At 37.4% G+C, this 19315-nt stretch overlaps 1 protein-coding gene across 5 annotated transcripts in view; it reads right to left on the bottom strand.

Moving 5' to 3' along the window:
- Positions 1-547: 547 nt before the first annotated feature.
- The window catches only part of MSH3 (mutS homolog 3), a 94196-nt gene continuing 75428 nt past the window's right edge, over positions 548-19315 (bottom strand). For all 5 annotated transcript variants that reach the window (XM_051810839.1, XM_051810841.1, XM_051810842.1 and 2 more), the window contains exons 21-24: positions 8131-8317; positions 7809-7938; positions 6872-7046; positions 548-4902 (exon numbers count right to left, since the gene is read on the bottom strand). In XM_051810839.1, coding sequence (XP_051666799.1) covers positions 4794-4902; positions 6872-7046; positions 7809-7938; positions 8131-8317 — 601 coding nt within the window. In that variant the 3' untranslated portion in view covers positions 548-4793. The remainder of the gene's footprint in view (positions 4903-6871; positions 7047-7808; positions 7939-8130; positions 8318-19315) is intronic.

Here is a 19315-nt window from a genome sequence, read left to right as displayed (position 1 = left end):
CTGAGTGAGTGTCCCAGGCACTCGGAGTCTGACCAGCTGCTGGAGCTGTCCCATGCCAGGACACACCTTAGGAAGGATCCTCAGCCTTCCCACTGCAAAACAAACACCTGCCCTATGCATCCCACCTGTGGCTTCATCCCCTGTGGTGGATCAGCCTGGAAAACCAGACCTTTCCCTCTCCCCTCCTCTCCAGCACTGGAAATCCAAGTCGACTAAACATCCCAGCCCTCTGAGGGGCACGACCGTGGTTTGTTCCCTCCTCCTCTGAATAAGAACTATGAATATGTGCTCATACAATGCATGAAATGTTCTGGAATGCCCGAAGACGAGAGTCAATTTCTAATGTGTTGAGCAGAAGGAATATGCAAAGAAGAATATTTCAGTATGTAGGCAGAGGGAACAGCTCAGTACTTGACGGAAACTTTTATTTAGTGTTACATAAGACTGAGATAATTATATCTAGTAATCTTCCCAGTATTCAGGACACTCTGAGTTTTAAGTCACCCTAGATATTTGGATTATTACGATAAAAAAAAACCCAACAACATTGATTTCTACTTCTTTATTGCAGATTGTGCATTTGATATTTGCTGCATATTGTGTTTTCCAATCCCTTCTTTCCCAAGAATCACCCATTTTCTTATAGCATAATAAAGTCATAAAAAGTGACTGCTTAAAAAATAAAAGCAAAAGGGTTAAAAATTCCATTAACATCAGAAGCATTTTTCATTATTATTACTAGTGGTAGCTACCAGAATTTTAAATAAAAATGACCTTACTTTATAACACCTGAAAAAACACTTTCACTTACATGGAAACTTTTGGAAGGAGAGCAGTAAAAAAAAAAAAAAATTACAGATTCCTTGTAAGTTCAAAAGAACATAAATATTTGAAAACTATAAATGCCTTATGTTTCTCCCCACAGTTCACATATGGCTTAAACCAGTCCAGCCTCAGAGAATACACAGCAAAGCCTGCAAGGCCTTGCATCTTACAAGTCAAGACTATTGTTTCAGAAATTGTTTAAGATTTTTAAGAAATTAAGAAAATATCCTTTGCTTTCTACCTATCTCTGAGTCTAGGCAAGGTATGTGTATATATATATATATATATGTATATGTATATATATATATATATGTATAATGTAATTAAGGAAGTCCCACTTCTCTCAGTGCAACACAATCCACCTTTATTTCCCTAGGAAACATATCAGAACTAGCAAGGTATTTCTACTAAAAGAATAGAATCAAATTCTCAATAATTTTACATATAGTAGAAATATTTGGATAATTTACTTTCAAACACACTTCAAAAATAAACATTAACTTCATTGTGGTAAACACACTTTATCGCAATACCTGACCGAGCTGACATTGCAATGATCTTTAAATTGATTTATACACTTTGTAAACATATGTGATAGGCATATTCATGTAATTTCTATAAATACTGCTGGAAAACTTTGCAACACAAAGAGAAATCCTCTGGAGAATTACTTCAGTGACAGATGTTGTCTGCCAGCAATAGAGGTAATTGTACTGGTAATGTATTTTACTCTGCGTATTCCATAATGACTTTTTTATATAACCAAACACACAAAGGCAGTGACAGTGCACCCAGCCCTCCCTCTCCTTCTCTCTCATCAAAATGCTCTGCCAGTTTTTGCTGCTCACCTGTGGCACTGTGATCTCTGAAGGTGACACCTTCAAGACAAGATGGACAAAGGCATTAACATTTTTCTGTTAAGAACAGACAAAAGAGAACAGTGAAAAAGCTCACAAAAGTGATAAACACCACCTTTAAAAAAAGGGGTAAAACCCATGAAGTGCAGAAGTTTTTCAAGCAGACTGTACCTTGATGTATAGCAAAAAGCTGTATTTTTCATATGAATATTAAATTTTAACCATGTCAATACCGTGCTGGCACAGCAGTAGGAGCTAATGCCTTATGCAGGTTTCCAAAAATATTAATATTTAGATAACAAGATTTAAACACTCAATTCTTGAAGCAAACCCAAGATTAGCATGAATTCCCGCTATGACAAAGACCCATCTAAGCACAGGCCACTTTTCTTCAACCTTACACCTTAAACTTACAGAATAAAACCTGTTGACTCAGCACACAGACAAAACTTTGTTACTCTAATTTAAAAATAGGGCACATCTCCAGGATGATTCCACTACCAAAACTGTACTTCAAATTCTTTTTAGGATGAAGCCTAATCATAGAATCTTAGAATCATAGAATCAGTCGGGTTGGAAAAGTCCTCCAAGATCAAGTCCAACCCTTGATCCAACACTGCCGTGGTTACTAGACCATGGCACTGAGTGCCACATCCAGTCTCTTCTTAAAAACCTCCAGGGATAGTGAATCCACCACTTCCCTGGGCAGCCCATTCCAATGGCCAGTCACTGTCTCTGTAAAGAATTTCTTTCTTATGTCCAACCTAACCTTCCCCTGGCACAGTTTAAGACTGTGCCCTCTTCTCTTACTGCTGGTTGCCTGGGAGAAGAGACCAACCCCCACCTGGCTACAACCTCCTTTCAGGGAGTTGTAGAGAGTGAGGAGGTCTCCCCTGAGCCTCCTCTTCTCCAGGCTGAACAGCCACAGCTCCCTCAGCCTCTCCTCAGAGGACTTGTGCTTGAGTCCCTTCACCAGCCTTGTTGCTCTTCTCTGGACCAGCTCCAGCACCTCAATATCCTTCCTGAACTGAGGGGCCCAGAACTGGACACAGCACTCCAGGTGTGGCCTCACCAGCGCTGAGTACAGGGGAAGAATCACTTCCCTGGTCCTGTTGGCCACACTGTTCCTGATGCAGGCCAGGATGCCATTGGCCTTCTTGGCCACCTGGGCACACTGCTGGCTCATGTTCAGCTTCTTGTCAATCCAAACTCCCAGGTCCTTTTCCGCCTAGCTGCTCTCCAGCCACTCTGTGCCCAGCCTGTAGCACTGCAGGGGGTTGTTGTGGCCAAAGTGCAGGACCCAGCACTTGGCCTTGTTGAACCTCATCCCGTTGGAATCAGACCATCTCTCCAGCCTGTCCAGGTCCCTCTGAAGAGCCCTCCTGCCTTCCAAGTGATCGACACTCCCCCCCAACTTAGTGTCATTTGCAAATTTGCTAATGGTACACTCAATCCCCTCATCTAAATCATCAATAAAGATATTAAACGGAACTGGGCCCAACACTGATCCCTGGGGGACACCGCTAGTGACTGGCTGCCAACTTGCGCAGGAATGTGCTGGAACTGCAAATAAAAGAATAATAGTAATTTAAAAATAAAAAAAGAACAGCTTCTCATCTCTCTCTGAGGACAGTGAATAAAACAGCAGCTTTAGTAATTAGCTTGTATGTCTACAAGAAACCTTACTGGGATAGCAAGATAACCTCCACTGCTGGATTCAGCAGGGCTAGAAACAAGCAGTTGTTTCCAGTGTGATCACAGACATTACAATACTGCTGTGATTGCTTTGTTCTCAATAGTATGAGCAAAAAGCAATACTACGTCTACACTTAATTGTATTTCTTCACTGTTTTCACTGCATCCAGATCTTTTTTTTTCCTGCTCCCTTGAGGGAAACAACTAAAAGCACATTTAGCACATACAGGAATTTAGCAATGGCTCATTTATTCTCTTTGATAACTCTGGTCAGAGGCCTTTAGATCCAAAGCCCTGCATCTGTGCACATTAATAACAGAGTATTGCATTCATTAGGTTCCACAATGTTTGGTTTAGATAAACACACGTGTGTTAACACAGCCTGAAAGGCTAATTTTCCTCTTCAGTTCTTGCGGTTTAAGTCAAGGCATTGCAGGGTCTGGAAGGAGGAGCTCACATTGATCGCTGCTATTTGAGTGGCACACAAAGTATTTGTTTAAATGATGTTTTGCCATCTGAAGAACCTGGACAGAAGTGTTTGTTTAACATTAGCAGTTAAAAAATTGCAGGTAAAAAAATTGCAGGTAAAAAAGTTTTCTGCAGTCCTTCAGCAGCTGCTCCAGTGTGGGTCCCTTTACAGGGTCAGTCCCTCAGGAATATGTCCGCCAACATCATGGTCCATTTTCACAGCAACATATTTAGCGTGGTTATTTACAAGGGAAAAACAATTTGGATATCATGTTCCCATGTGAAATTTGGCATTGATAACCGGAAATAAAAATACACTTCCGTATTTTTCAGCTTTGCTCTGTTCTTGACAGAGCACTGGGGCTGCACCAGCTGCACAGTCTGAATTGCCCCTTTCACTCACCCTACAATACTCCAAGATTATTTTCGGCATTAAGTCTTTATCCAGACCATGCCAGAGAGGGACAAGATCAGGAGTAAAGGGTGCTCTAAAAAACCAGTGAATTTTAAATGCATTAACACTATAACAAGAAAAAAGGTCTCTCTAATAGTACCCATTCTTACCAGTTGCACAGCAGTACAGCACAGCTGAGACTCAGCTACATTCTCCTAACACAGAGAAATATTTCTTTAGAAATTGAAGTTCAATAAAGATGAAACACATTATTTTATTTATAAAATATTTACCTAATAATTTATCAGTAATTTTTTTCATATTTTCTAAACCTATTAGATCCAATGCCAGTACACATTTTGCAATTAAGAAGAAGGGTGAAAAGGGAAGGGATGTGGAGAGAGAAAAATTACACACAATGCAGCATCTTTTATCTCTCAGAAGGCAAAAAAGTCAACTTAGTGCACCAGAACTATACCCTGATAGAATCTATTACTCTCCAGACCTATATTTTGCACCTCCAATATCTTCCATCTTTAACCATGATCTGAGGATTAAAAACTGTCCTTTCTTTCATCTTCAGGTTCACACATACTTTTCCACTTCTGCAGTTCCTGAGAATCATTTATCTTCCACGCTTCAGCAAAACACTTCATTTTCTTTCTGAAAGAGAAAAAAAATAATCAAAATACAGGCATGTTTTTAAATGAAGCACATTAAACCTTGAAAGCCCTACAGTCATCTGCAAAATTTTATACATAGTTAAAAATAGCACAGCTCAAAATGTTATGTGATCTTCAAACGACCAGTTAATATTTTCTAAGATACATGTTCCTGCTCTAGGACAGCCAACAAATTAATTTTATAACTAATTTACAGTACCAGAAGTATTGACAAAACGATACAAAACACTGAGAAAGAGTAAATTGTTAAAGGAAATAAAAAGCATTGTAGTTGGCACTGTTTCATTTTCATCACTCAGTCCCTATAAATTTGCACTCATAGAATCAGAAAGAGAAAAGGCATTCTCAATATAAATGAGTGCACACATCCTTCTGATTTTCTTCTTGGTGTTTTTTGATTTATAAGAGCTGTGACAAATAACAAGACATTTAAAATGGGATAACACACATTTCTGATGACAAAGATGTCAAAACTGGATGAAATTACCCAGTGGATTTTCTGAAATAATATGAAAGTGATTTAAAAAAATAAGACAAGGCATCTGGCCCATGAGTATTGTGAGAGCACAAATACATTGCAATGAACAGGTGAGAGGTTGATTTGCAAGACCATGGTTATTTTATGCACCATACCCACTTTTAACGTTGTTAACATCTCTTTTGGGAAAAAGGCACAGGGACTCCCCTGGCCCTAGTGATGAGACAGGACAAAGGGCTCATCACAGTTTTAGAGTAAATATTTGTCCTTTTCCACTCTGATAATATAAGCAAATTACCTACCAAAACTAAAATACAGATGGCAGCTTTCAGATCCAAAGGCTGAAAAATGGGACACAATCAAGTCCCTTAATTACTACTGCTCAGTCAGCCCTCAAATCCCCTCTCTGACCACTCTAAATCAGGCTTCCAGCTACATCATCCGATACTATTTTTATTGCTCATGGGTTTTCTTCGCAATTAACACCTTTTTTAGCAATGAAGACATGCTAGAACTTTCTTGCACCCTGTCCAAGTAATATGCTGGCAAAATTTTTACAGAAAAAGATAAATGAAATTATTTCACATTTTATCTTTATTACCCAGTAACTCTGGCCTTCCAGCTCTCACTTTTCTGAAGAATTTTTTCTTGATTTTAGAACCCTATGTAGCCTATAACAACAGAGTTAAGATATTGCTAGTAACTTGTTGTTTTACTTTTGTCAATTATGGACTATTATTTCCAATTAACATAAGCTAACACATTATTTTTCCCAAAAACTGCCATGTACCTTCAAATAGAATGTTTTGATTTTGCTTTATTAGAAGGGGATAAGAACCACTGTTAAGCACCAAGAACTGTTGAGTTTCAAAATAACTGTTTGCACCTATAAATAACTAGTAGTCACAATGTTCTCATACGAAATTATTCTGTCAGGATTAGTTACAGTCACAGACAACCAAGATCTTGATTTATTATGTTCCTAGAGAGGCTATTTGAATTTTGGTCATAGGGCTGCCACTGAAAATAATAATAACAAAAAAACTCCCAGTGGAAATGAATATGAATATAGCAAATATTTATATCTAAACTGTGTACACAATGTTACAAGATTTAGAAGGATTATGCTATTTGATATATATGCAAATTTTCATAACTAGTCCAATATATAAGGTACATATACCCTAAATGAAAACTGGATATCAGAAAAATGTTAAAATCCCCAAACTTTTAGTAAAAATTTGGACTGCTTGGGGAGCAACCAAAATATATTATACATATTTTCAAGTTAAGTCAGAAGAAGAATATCGACGTTCCCTTCTATACTATAATATGCAAACACAGTTTCAGGTTCCAAAGTAACAAAGATACTTCCTAAATTAAATTAATTAATATTTTCAGGATCACTTGTGAGAACAGAAGTAGGCATTAGAGAAGGAAATAATTTTTATAAAGTAACAATTGCTCTGACCTTTTCATATTCACTATTTTCTCCAACTCCTTTGATTTGTGAGCTGCTTTCTTCAAGATTTCTTCAGGAATATCTGCCAGTTTGGCAACATTTAGCCCATAACTCCTTGCTGAGATTCCTTTAATTATTTGATAAAGAAAAGTGATAAATTCAGGATTCTCTTCAACTTCAGATCCTAAAAAAATAAAACCAAAGTCAAAACCTCCTCTATGAGGCAAATACAGAAGTTCCCTGTCCTGATTAGCTCACAATATAAGCACATAATACAATACTAAGCGTTATTTAGGGGAAAGGTTAAGGGCAAATAGCATGGTAATTAAAAAAAAACATAAAAAGTTCCAAGAATGATTCAGGGAACAAGCCTTTATGATGCCTCCTATAATTCAAGAACTGGTAGCATCAAGTGAAGGTATATGTTTCAAAACAGTTTCAAAACAATAATGTGTTTTGATGTCCACAGAACACCAAATTTTCGATCTTCCTGACACAGCAGGATGAAGACAATAAGGATACACAAGAATAAACTGGGCAGTCTCGTTGAAATGAAATCCAAAACATGAAATACAAAACAGCAGGAAACACAACTTGCCCTCGAAGGCCCATAAATACCAAATGTTTGCACACAGAGAGATCTTTCAGAAGGAGCTGCCATATGTTTGATCCCTAATCCCTGCTCCCTAATCCTTTGTGTTCTGCTGCTGTGGAAAGTTGGATGCTGGGCTGAGTGGATCTTTCACCTTGCTCAGTCATCCTGTGTAAAACATGAGAGAAATGGATTTCAGTTCCCCCCAAAATGTGTGTATGACATATGTGCCACATAAGGCTGACATTCTGAGTTTGGATGCATTGCATTCACACTGAGGTGTCAATTATCACAACAATTTTGATTTATGCCCATACCTACAGTGCCTGAGACTCACTCAGGTTTATACTGTACCTTTTTGTTCACCGGTTTCCTCCTCATTCACCAGGAAAGCCATGTGGTAATTACCAACTTTGTCTGGATACAGCTGCTCCAGCTCACAAACCGAGGGATAGTGAGTGACAAACAGGGTCAGGGACTCCACCTACAACAAAAAATAGACACATAACAAGGTTTGGCTCTAATTTTTTTTTAAACACAGCATCACAGAACTGGTACCCCTTATCCACATTACTTTGCTATGAACTAAGACATGCCACATTTCTACAAGGCAATGCCAAAGTCAGCCCTCCAGGCTGAAAAAGTGTTCACAGCCACATGCCAGATGAACACTTACATCTCTAATAAAGTGTTCAAGTGTAGCATAAGCGATGGCAATTCCATCGTGTGTGCTTGTCCCTCTGCCCAACTCATCCAGGATCACCAGGGATCTTGGCGTGGCTTTTCTTATTATCTCGGCAGTATCTGTCAGTTCTTCCATGAAGGTACTTCGGCCTTTGTAGATATTGTCTGCTGCACCCATTCTGCATTGGGACACAGAACACACCAACTTGTGAAAAATGTCAGGTAACGCTGGGAAAAAAAAATCATGATGATGAAACCATTTTGATATAAATTTCCTGTTGCTGCTCCAAGCAGAGCAGAAGGACTCAGCCAGAACATTCACCTTCCAGAACAACTGCTCGGCACACAATTTTCCCACCTTCACAAACAGTCTGAAAAGGACCTTGGGAATTCAGGCCAAGCAGCTCATAAGAAAAAGTCCAGCAAAGGTAGCTATAAAGATGAATTTTACTTCTTTGGTTTAGTTTGACCATCTAATTTATATGGTTTCTAACGCTAATAATACCCAAAAGTATCAGATACTGGCATTTCCACATGGAGTGGGCACTCATGTGACCAGGTATTTTTGCATACAAACACACAGAGCAGTTACTTCCTTCAGGAAATTACAACACCCCCCCCAGACAATTATTTCCCCTAATTACACAGGTATACAATACCAGCATGCTTAAACATGATTTTAAGAGATTTTAAGATTTTTCCTCCTCATTCTTTTAAAACACAGCTGTCCTTGGGCTGCGAAGCCTCCAGCAGGTGACCTCCCCACACACAAATTCCTCCACATTTCATGTAACTCTTTTATCCCCATTTCAGACTCATGTAACCCTCAAGCCTCAAATTCTACCTTAAATTGTGAATTTGCAGTTTTTATCTCAGAAACCTGATGAAATTGTTAGTCCTCTCCTTCTCTGTTTCTGCAGATTTCCTTACCTGTTCAATTAATACACTTCCACCTGGAAGAATGAACATTTTCTTTTTCCACTTAATAATTTTCAATTGTGTTAATCTCTTTACAGCATCCCTTCTAAGACAGGTTATCACCGGCTACCAGTAAGGGATGTAAAACTGGGTTTATTCAGTCTCATCAGCCAATATATAATTACATACAAACCATACTGATTTAAGGAAAATTGGGTTTAGTACATTGTGTTTTCTGAATTAAATATATAATTCAGGATATTGAGGCATTGCGAAATTAACATTTTATTAAGCCACTTACTGTTGTAATCCTTTTAAATGCTGCGTTAAGAACAATGAGCATATTAAAGAATTTAATATTATATTAAAGAATTTAAGGTCCTGCTGTAAAATCAAACAATCCCCCTTCCTGCACAGATCTACAGAGGACAGTATAATTGGTCTATTTTAACACTAATAACTGCAAATACGTTTACCAGAATGACAAATACTTTTTATGTTTGAATGATCTCTCTCCATAATGGGTAACTTTAACCTTAGTTTCCAATCCTAGAATTACCAGTATTATTATTTTCTCATTATTTATGTCTTTTCATCACAGAGGCAGCATCTAACAAGCTGTCTGTGTGTTCTGTGGTGATTACACTGAGAGCTCTCAGATCTATTTTTCTTTTGGATTGCAACATTTCCAGAGAGTCAAATCATTGAGTTGTTTTGTATCTAATTTGCATTCACAAAAATAATTTTCAGAACTTCCACACTAAATGTTCAAGATACAAACAGAAATGAGCATTATCTTTCCCCTGTTGCTAGAAACAGCTGCAAAAGAAGCCTTTCTTTTCAGCATCTTAAAACATTCAAATCTGACTAGGGCTTATCTACAGATTAAAGTGTCATTTTTAAATGACATAAAACCTCCTAAATGTTGTCCTTTGAAAATGGATAAAATTGTTCTTTCTGCCTTTGTCCTTAACATTAAAAGAATTATACGTGTTCTTTATACACAAATGCTAAGCAATATTACCCCAAAAACAAGAATAAATGTTTTAACGTGGATGATTGTATTTATAAAACCAAGGCATTGCTCCCTAACTTTATATTTCCTGATACAATAAAGTATTTGACTCTAAACACCTATTGCTCAAACAACTTTTTTTTCACTTTTAAAACAGCCATAATAAATCCCAGCAAACTTTTACAAGATTTAGTCACTTTAAATTTCCATTTTAATGTATCTTGCCTCCTAAATGTTTTTATACATTAAAACATCAAACTTTTCCCCATAATATTCTGCCCATGAGTGCCTCTCTAGTGCTGGGAAGAGATCCATCCCTCCTCAGCAGACGCAGTTTGGCTGCAAGCCACTTGTTATAACTTTGACAGTCAACCAAATTTTATAAAATTAAAAGCTCTTCAAAGATGTTCAACACATTTATTATGTAAACTGTAAAAAAAGGGGAGGCATTATCTCTTTTCGGTGACAGGTTCAAGTAGCAAAGATTCCTGTCAAAGGCCTCAGAAAAAACAACAGGGAGGCCATGTTGTCATAAATTAATTTCTGGAGCATAAATTCAATTATATAACTGTGCTACCTTTCTAAAGAAGTTATCCAACATGCTCTTAAATAGTTTGGTTATCAAATTAAGAGCACAGCATGGACCTCAGGTATTTTATTACACTTTTATTTTAGTGAGAATGTCTCACACTGCTTGTGAAAATGACAGGCAGCCCAGGAGCTCCCACTGATAAAAAACCCAGCCACATATCACCAAATGAATCCTGGAAAACAAGACTGCAAAACCATTATTTTCACACAGTTGTCAACATCCTGATGCTATTTATTGATTCCTAGTTTATAAAACACTTAATGCTGGCAAAAAAAAAAGCAGCTTGAATTACATTTTCACCTTCAGGAACATCCACTGGAGTTTAGAAGTTCATCTAAAACACTGGAGAAATAAAACCAAGTGTGTGTTACAGAAGAATAAACCCAATTCAAGAACAATTAACATTAAAAGGAAATTACTCTTTTCTTTGAGAATAAGGTGTAGAACACTCTCCGCATCAACAAGAATCACTTTCTGTGATTCAAAGATAACACTGAAAACAATACAAGTAAAATAAATTCATAATGTAACTTCACAATTCCAGTCACTCTCTCACAAGAAACCCTTTGAAATGTCATTTCAAGGATCATTGCATTTGAACAGGAGTAATTTAAATTAAAATAACTAGTTTACAAAAAGAAAGGATTAGATTTGCTCCTGCCTTGCAGTTCATCCCTTTTCTCACATGGGACTGTTCTCTACAACCGGTTTTTTAACAACAATGTATAGTTAAATTTATTTTTTTTTAAATCTCACAACAATTGTTTTGCATCCTTTGGGAGTTTTTTTGCAGAAAATACTCTTCCCAGCTGCAGATTTCTGTGGTCTCTGCTGAAAACAAATGGTTGCAAAAGTGTGAGTATTAAGATGTGACTGAAGATATTGTTTATGACAACAGAAAAATTTGATATTGATCCTGACACGAGTGGAAGGTCAGTAGAAAAATTTCATTTCAACACTTAAACTTCTCCTATTGAACTGGGTTAAACAAAAAACACCTACTGAGACTTCACAGATTAAAAAAATCAAAATTTTCAGATTGGTCTGCCAAGAAGATGAGAACAGGCATCTCAAATGGAGGAAGAGCAGGATGGTTGCTCCAGTCCCAAAGTGTAACCAGAACAATTGTTCAGTTTTGCTCACAAAAGTGGCTTGAAACCTTGTGTATTTCAGAAACACTCAGACTTCTAACAAGAATGTCACATGGTGAGTATGAAAGTAGCCCAACTTGGATTTTGCAACTTCTGGCTGCTTTCCACAAACAATGAACAGGTATTAAGTAATTCCTTTGAAGATCCCATGTGCAAATTTGTAACAGTTCACTGGCAAGAAACTAATGCTTCACACTCCCCCAGAAAATACTGGCATGTCATTCACTTCATACCCATCAAGATCTCACTGATTCAAACCAAAAACTGACACTAAGAAAAACAATGTACAGAAACTGTAATTACAGAATTAAAAAGAAAAAAAGGCAAGACAAAAAGCACTGTTATCAGGACAGTTATTAGTTTTTCATTATTCACAGTGATCTGTAAATATATACAAACGTACATGGATGAGGACAGGAAATCAGAAGATGCTCATGATATTAACCTGTTTACTGTCAACATGCACACACCTGCTCAACCATTTCTACAACTGCTTCTTTGCAAATTTTAAATGAAGAAATACTAATGGCATGTTACCCAGTTTAGAAGAACATTTGTTGAGAAGCTTCACAGAATGCATTTAATGTAAAACACATTTTTATTTTGTACATTGTTGTAGATACGTGACCTGCTTGTTCACTGAGAAATTTACAAAACTATTAAAACCTAAGACTCCTATGGATACAAACTTTGATTTACCCTGGAAAGAAAAGCAAGTCCAAAGTGATCTCAAAACTCAAGCTTCATAGCAGTTTTTAATTTTTTTTTCCCTTTTCCCCTATCACTGGATAACTGAAGTAGCCAGAACAAGTGGTCACTTAAATCCTCATTTCCTTCTAGACCTGTCCCACAGGGGAATCCTGCACACACAAGCACCCCAGTATATTAAAAGAAACAGATCTAATAGGATTAACTTTCAAGATGTGAAGTGCATTGATTTTTTTTTTTTTGCTGAAAGCCAGAAGAAAGAAAAACATCCATGGATTCAATATTTTTAAAAGCTTCACCTTGACTGACAGGACAATACTGAGCTGGGAGGACAAGAACACCAGTGGAGTCAATACAGTCACTAACAAGGAGTTACCAGAATTCCCTCATTCCTAGTGCTTTGTAAGGCAACAAAAATTCAGTTGTTTTACAAAAGTTTATGTTACCTGACCTAGTGAAGAACACCCAAGAAAGTTGTTTTCTGAAATTCAGCAATGAGACCCTCAATAATATGAGAAGTCCTTAAAAATACCTGTTACCTAACCTGGGGAAAATAATCACTCACTCCTGAAATTATCTGTATAAATGTTACTGATGGCCCAGAAAAAGACCAACTCTGTGAGTACAAACATTTTGTTAAAGGATAAACTATAAGCTTAGACACTCAAATTAAGGTGTTGATTTCAGAGTCACCAATGTTAGCCTGAAAAAGATGAAAAAATTAAGACAAAGAAAAACCCAACCATCAAATGTATGCAGGTTTTCACTGTACTACTGTCAGATACCAGTGAGGTAACTCAAGGTAATTAAGTTAATGTGCATATGCAGCTGAAGGATTGAGGCCAAGGGGGATTAAGGAGCAGAAACTATAGCAACAGAGAGGGACAGTGGCTGAAACACTCAGCACAAGTGAACTTTTCCCCTTTAAACCTGTGGACAGCAAGGAAAATCCAATTCAAATCGTGATCAGGTTAAACCATAGGATGGAAGAGTTTTAGAAAGGTAAATACAACCATTCAACTCCACTGTAAAAGAACTGGGAAAATCCTCTCAATCTCTGTCAGGAACACTGAAATATGCAGCAGAAACTGTCCTATAAATCTATGTATATAAAGAACTGCCTTTTACTGAATTTGAATGAATTTGCAAGGCCAGTTTTAAACCTCTGAAAGTAAAACAGTTACTTGTATACACAGATTTCATCAAATGCCACATATGTAAACCAAAGACTGTTTTGTTAAATACTGTATTATTACCAAGTCTAAAAGATACAAACATAACACTGCAGATGCATGTTTCTATGAAATGAGCAGACACGAAACTAAATTAGCTACAGATATATGCAAAGCACAGCTTAATTTATTTGTACAGAGCTACAGAACACTGTCAGAAATAGTTACAGTTTAAATGTACTGTGAAATGTCCAACACATAACTTTTCCAGAAAAAAACACAATGAAATAATTTTTCAGTGTAACAATGCTACCTACAACTTTTACTTATTCTTTTCTTATGAAAAATGACCCAAAAACCCACTTGTGTCCATGTGATTAAAAAAAAAGTCCAAAGAATTTAATACAGCATCCTGTTTTTCTCCTGGAAGCTGGGAACAGTATACCCCAGAGGTGCAATTATATGATGGATTGTGAGCATAAATGAAAGACTTAAGTAATTTTTGTTATTCTGGTAGTAAACACAAATACAATTAAGGAAGAACAAAATGAAACAAATTACTGTGCCATAAAGGAGCAACAATTCTGAAAATTACTTTGGAGTTATTGACAACTAACAAGTTCTGTTTTTCTGACTCACTGTGCTTTCCAGAGCAATACAAACTATAGTTGTTTGGTGTATCAGTATAAAATTCTCATGTGGATGTGCCATTCACTTGGGATTGCTTTGTGTGAACAATTCCCTACTTTTCTGCACAATACATAAATCAATGTGTATGGTAGAACCACTAGGCATCACCACACACATACAGACTGAACAAAGAGGCGAAGAAGTGCCTTTGATTTTTTTAATTTTCTGACCATTATCCCTCAGAGCCAAACTGCACAGGCAAATTGAGAGACTTCTATTTCCCCCCCCCCAACAGGAAAATCTGATTGATTTAAATTTAAACACTTATTTTCAGGTTTAAAGAACTTTAAAAAAAAAATCCTCCAAAGTTCTGGCCAAGACCAGGTCATGTACAACCAAGTTGCTCAGCTGAGATAAACTCCTCCAGTTTTGACTCAGCACTCATCTCCTGGTGATTTCTGCACACACCTGCAGACAGCCCTGCCAAGCACTGCTATAACCACTCCACACAGATTTTTAGGATGAAGGTAGGAGGAAGTTGACCAGCCGGATTCATGACAAATTTTGTGATATTAACTGGTATTTCTAGGAAGAAATTACCTCCATCATCCTACCTTGTAAGCTTCAAAGAAATCAATAAATCTTAATAACGAAATAAATAGAATCAACTAATTTTCTAGTTTGGTGACTGGTCTTCTATGTTAACAAGACCGACAAATTTCGCACATCATAAAAATGAAAGGCAATATTTGCCTATTTCTATGCAAATAGGGCCATTTCTGCAGTGAAGTCTGAAATAACAGAGATTGTTACTTATTTATTATTTTAAATTCAAAATTCCCCCCCTCTGTGCTCCTCCTGTGCAGCTCCTTTGTACCAATAAACCAGTAAAACTGGAATGAAATTAAGTGCAACATGATTTGCCTAGTCACAAAAAGTTGGGATTTTTTTGCCACCAGAAGTTAGATCAACGGCATATTTTTGTCCATTAATATTTACAAGCATTATTTTGATTTTATTCTTATATGATTTACCTCAGATTTCAATTAATTGTGAAAAACACTTGGAAAACACCTTCTACTCCATTTGCACTCTGATGGAAACATTCTTTTCGCTACTTCACATACCACTCATCCTGTGCTTTCTGAATTTCTCAAGAGTTCTTAGAAAATAAACTCTTAACAAGCCTTGGAACATTGTAATCTGTTAAAGTGCATTGTGCAATTTTAAATATCTTTAAATTTTTAATGATGGTGGCATTCCAATGAAGAAAAGAAAAATTAAAGTACAAGCATCCCAGGTCAATCGCCAAAGTGCTTGGAGATATTAGCAAAACATTCACTTTCCATTGAGACTTTAGACCCTACTGAAATTCATGATAATGCCATAAATCTGTACATTTTATTCAGGTAAAATACGTTTGTGTACTTGTTTGTTTCAGCTACACACACTCTTGACAAAACAGTAACCTGAGTTTGTCAAATCGTCAGGATTAAATAGCTGTAAAAGCATTTAGGGAGGTAACATTCACAAAACATCTATTTATAAGACCTGACCTTTTTGAACGTCAGTTCCACCACTTACAGATCAGAAAAACAGCCTGAATAAACTGAGCAGCACCAAGTTACCCTCTTAGAGGGACTCTGTGATGAAATGTCTTGGCCATTAAAACAGCTTCCCAAAGACAAACAGACAATCTCACCAGTGCCACCATGCTAAGCCAGGCATATGTATAAATAATACCATTTCTTCTTTAAACTGGAATGCATCACATGTTAAAAACATGCATGGGTACTTTTGTCCAAAAAACAGAGAAGACAGGAGGAGCATGTTTTCCTTGCACTTATTCTGTTTTTCTAAAAGAGAAAGAAGAATTAGCTGATGTCCAAACACTTCTTGAGTTCCTGCAGCCTTGGTGCTGTGACCACTGCCCTGGGGAGCCTGTTCAGTGCCTGACCACCCTCTGGGGGAAGAACCTTTTCCTGGAATCCAACCAAACCCTCCCCTGACACAGCTCCAGCCACCCTCATGTCCTGTCCCTGGTCATGCAAAGCAGAGACCAGAGCTACTCACATGAGTAGGTCCCCAAAAACAATTTTCAACAGGATCTTCACTTGGCAAATCTCTCAGTAGTTCTGTTATCCCTTTCAGTGATCAAAATCCCCTCCCTTTACTGAATCCATTGATCAACTCAGAGTTGTCACTCCTTGGCAAGGTACATGGCTGGAACTGAATCTTGGTTGCTGGAAATAACATGACCCAACTAAGGCCAGGTGAGGGGAATGAAAGTCCTCCATTATTTCAGTGGTCAGCTGCCCAAAGATTTTTGTGGTTTAAGTTTTAGTTGCATATTACACATGTTCAAAATCATTATACAAGGACAACAGAAATACCAAAACAGCTCTGTAGCTTGAAATCTGGAACAGAGAGATTCAGCATTCCACCCATGGCTGTGTCTATCTGAAAGACTTTGCATATAGACATGTAATACAAGCTAGAATAACAAAACTGTCCCTCCCTAGCCAAGGTGAGCAATCACCATCTGTTTTCACAACATTTTCAGATATAGAGTAGAATTTGAAGAAAATTATATCTCCTAACTACAGACTCAGCAATGAGGAGTGCCTTCCATGTTAAAAATAGCTTTAGATCATCTGTTACTAGGAGAAAATGTAGGACAAAATTTTGTACACCTAAATGCAGATCACATGAGGTGCAGGGACTATACTCAGACAATGGCCTCAAAGTGCAGGCAGCTGCATGTGTCAGGTAGAGTGGGAACACTGAACTGCTGCTCACCTAGGCAACCCACCACCCTCACCTGTTAACCTGTACTGCCACCCTCCTGCACCCCTCTGTTTTCCTAATTTACCTTTGCAGACAATTCAAACTGTGTTTGATACCATGAGAATTCAAGTCATGCTGAGAGTCTGCAAACAGAAAGGAGAGATAAAGTGCACGAGAGAATAATCTACATGCATCTTGCTGATGTCTCTGTTCATTCCTTTAACCTTTAAGCATGTGGCAGATCACTTGCAAGAGGCAGTTTTGAAAGGTACTTGAAGCACAGGGCACTGTATTAGCGTAGATAAGTGAACCTGCAGCTTTAAAAGCATTCCCAGCCTGGCTGATGGGATAAAACCTCGCTGCAAGACGTGGGTCACTGTAGTGTGACTGTGCCTTCTCACATCTGATCACTGAAGTAAGTGAAATAGCTTTTATTTCAACACAAGAAGAGAAAGCCAGGCAGGTAAGTGCTGTAAGAGGAAATTCTTTGTCCCTGTAGCATCATGTAGTGTTGGCAGGAGTTCCTCTCCTTTGCAGTATTGTTTCTTACGGTAGCTTGTGATTTCAAAAAAATTGATCTCAAAATTTTGAAATCAAGGCATTTGATAATTTGAATTATTAAAATGGCCTGTATATTTGAACATGTTTTGCCTTCAAAGTGCTATAGCATTCTCTCTCAATTTTGAAAATTGACTCTCATGAGGAGCTACTGCTGACCTACAGGAATTAGGCTGAAGTCTTCTGGCTATGAGAAATTCCATCAATAATAGATTGGAAGTGGGACCTCTTTAAAGGTCAGCTTTCTTCAGCAGCTAAACATCACCATTTCTGAGGGCATGACTGGGCCAACAGAATTCCTTTCATTAATTCCTCCATATTTGCCTGTCCACCCTTGCTTTGTCTTTCTACTCAAACATGCAGAGAAACAACATTTTAATTTCAATGTCTGAATAACTATATTAGAACTAAAAAACCCTGAAGGTTAATTTAAAGCAAAAACTGCTTTAAGATTTGCTGCAAGGAGAAACTTGGATGGGAATTTTCAAACATCAGAGAACTAAATACTCAAATCAATACATATCAGGTGCTGACCTTTACAAAACCATTCTAAATTTTTTAAATAAAATGACACTGCTTAAGTTAAATTCTTTAAGGAAAGGTGGCAAGAAAACGTTAACTGATTAGAGAAGGGGAAAAAAAAAGAAGCAAATATTAAGCAGCAAACCTCCTCAAAATACTGTGTACTCCCTCCATATTACAAACGTCTGGACCAGCCTTAGTCTTGTGTCTACACACTAATAATGAAGCTGGATCACTCCTATTTTTGTTCCACCTGTAAGCAACTCCTTTTGTATCTTTAAAAATGTTTAATATAATCCAGTATCTAAAGTCAATTTAGGGAAGATACTATACACAAATACAGTATATCAGAAGGAATAACCATAGTGGCAACCTTTCAATTTCCATGGAAACCCTTTTGGAACACAACTCACAAATCCTAGAGACACAAATCTCTTAAATCTATATAAATCCACAGTTTGAAGATGCAGCCTATGAACAAAAAAAGTGCCTGCAGTATAAAGCACCAATATTCAGATCTATGAGATCTATCAAGCAGAACTGTTGGTGCTCCTGATGCACAGAACCCCTTGATGCAGAGGCAGCCTGTACAGCATCCTCACAGCATCCCAGGGGTGTGACACTAAGAACAGCCCCCACAAACAACTCATCACAGCAGTGACAGAACTAACTTGTAAATCTTCTTATGCAAAGTTTTTAAAGTATTAAAAATATACCAAAGCTATTAACAACAAAAAAAAAAGAAAAAAAAAAAAGAAAGAAGAAAATTTTTCAGCAAGACACTTGTGGGCTGGAGTGGCAGTGCAGAAAGGAGGTCCACATAGCTGTCATTGTGTTCTTAAAAAAAAATAAAATCAAAACAACTAATAAGAAAAAAAAATCCAAGCAAAGCCAACCTCCAAAACAAAACACAGAAGATGAAAACAAAAAAAGCAAAATTGGGTGTGAGTTGAGAGAAAGTTTCTGATCTCTTCCAGGTCATTCCCTACCAGCAGAGAGTCCAGGGCAAAAGCTGAGACTTTAGAAAAGAGCATTAAACCTCAAGGTAAGACATAACATGTGGCAGCTCATTTGTTGGTTCTTTTCTCAAAGCAGGCATTAAAAGCTGTTTCAAGGATAACTTC

Source organism: Manacus candei, unplaced genomic scaffold, assembly GCF_025592945.1.
Source record: "Manacus candei isolate 608988 ecotype Guabito, Panama unplaced genomic scaffold, ASM2559294v1 h1tg000079l, whole genome shotgun sequence".
NCBI classification, from domain to species: domain Eukaryota; kingdom Metazoa; phylum Chordata; class Aves; order Passeriformes; family Pipridae; genus Manacus; species Manacus candei.
This window is presented reverse-complemented; position numbering and strand designations above follow the sequence as displayed.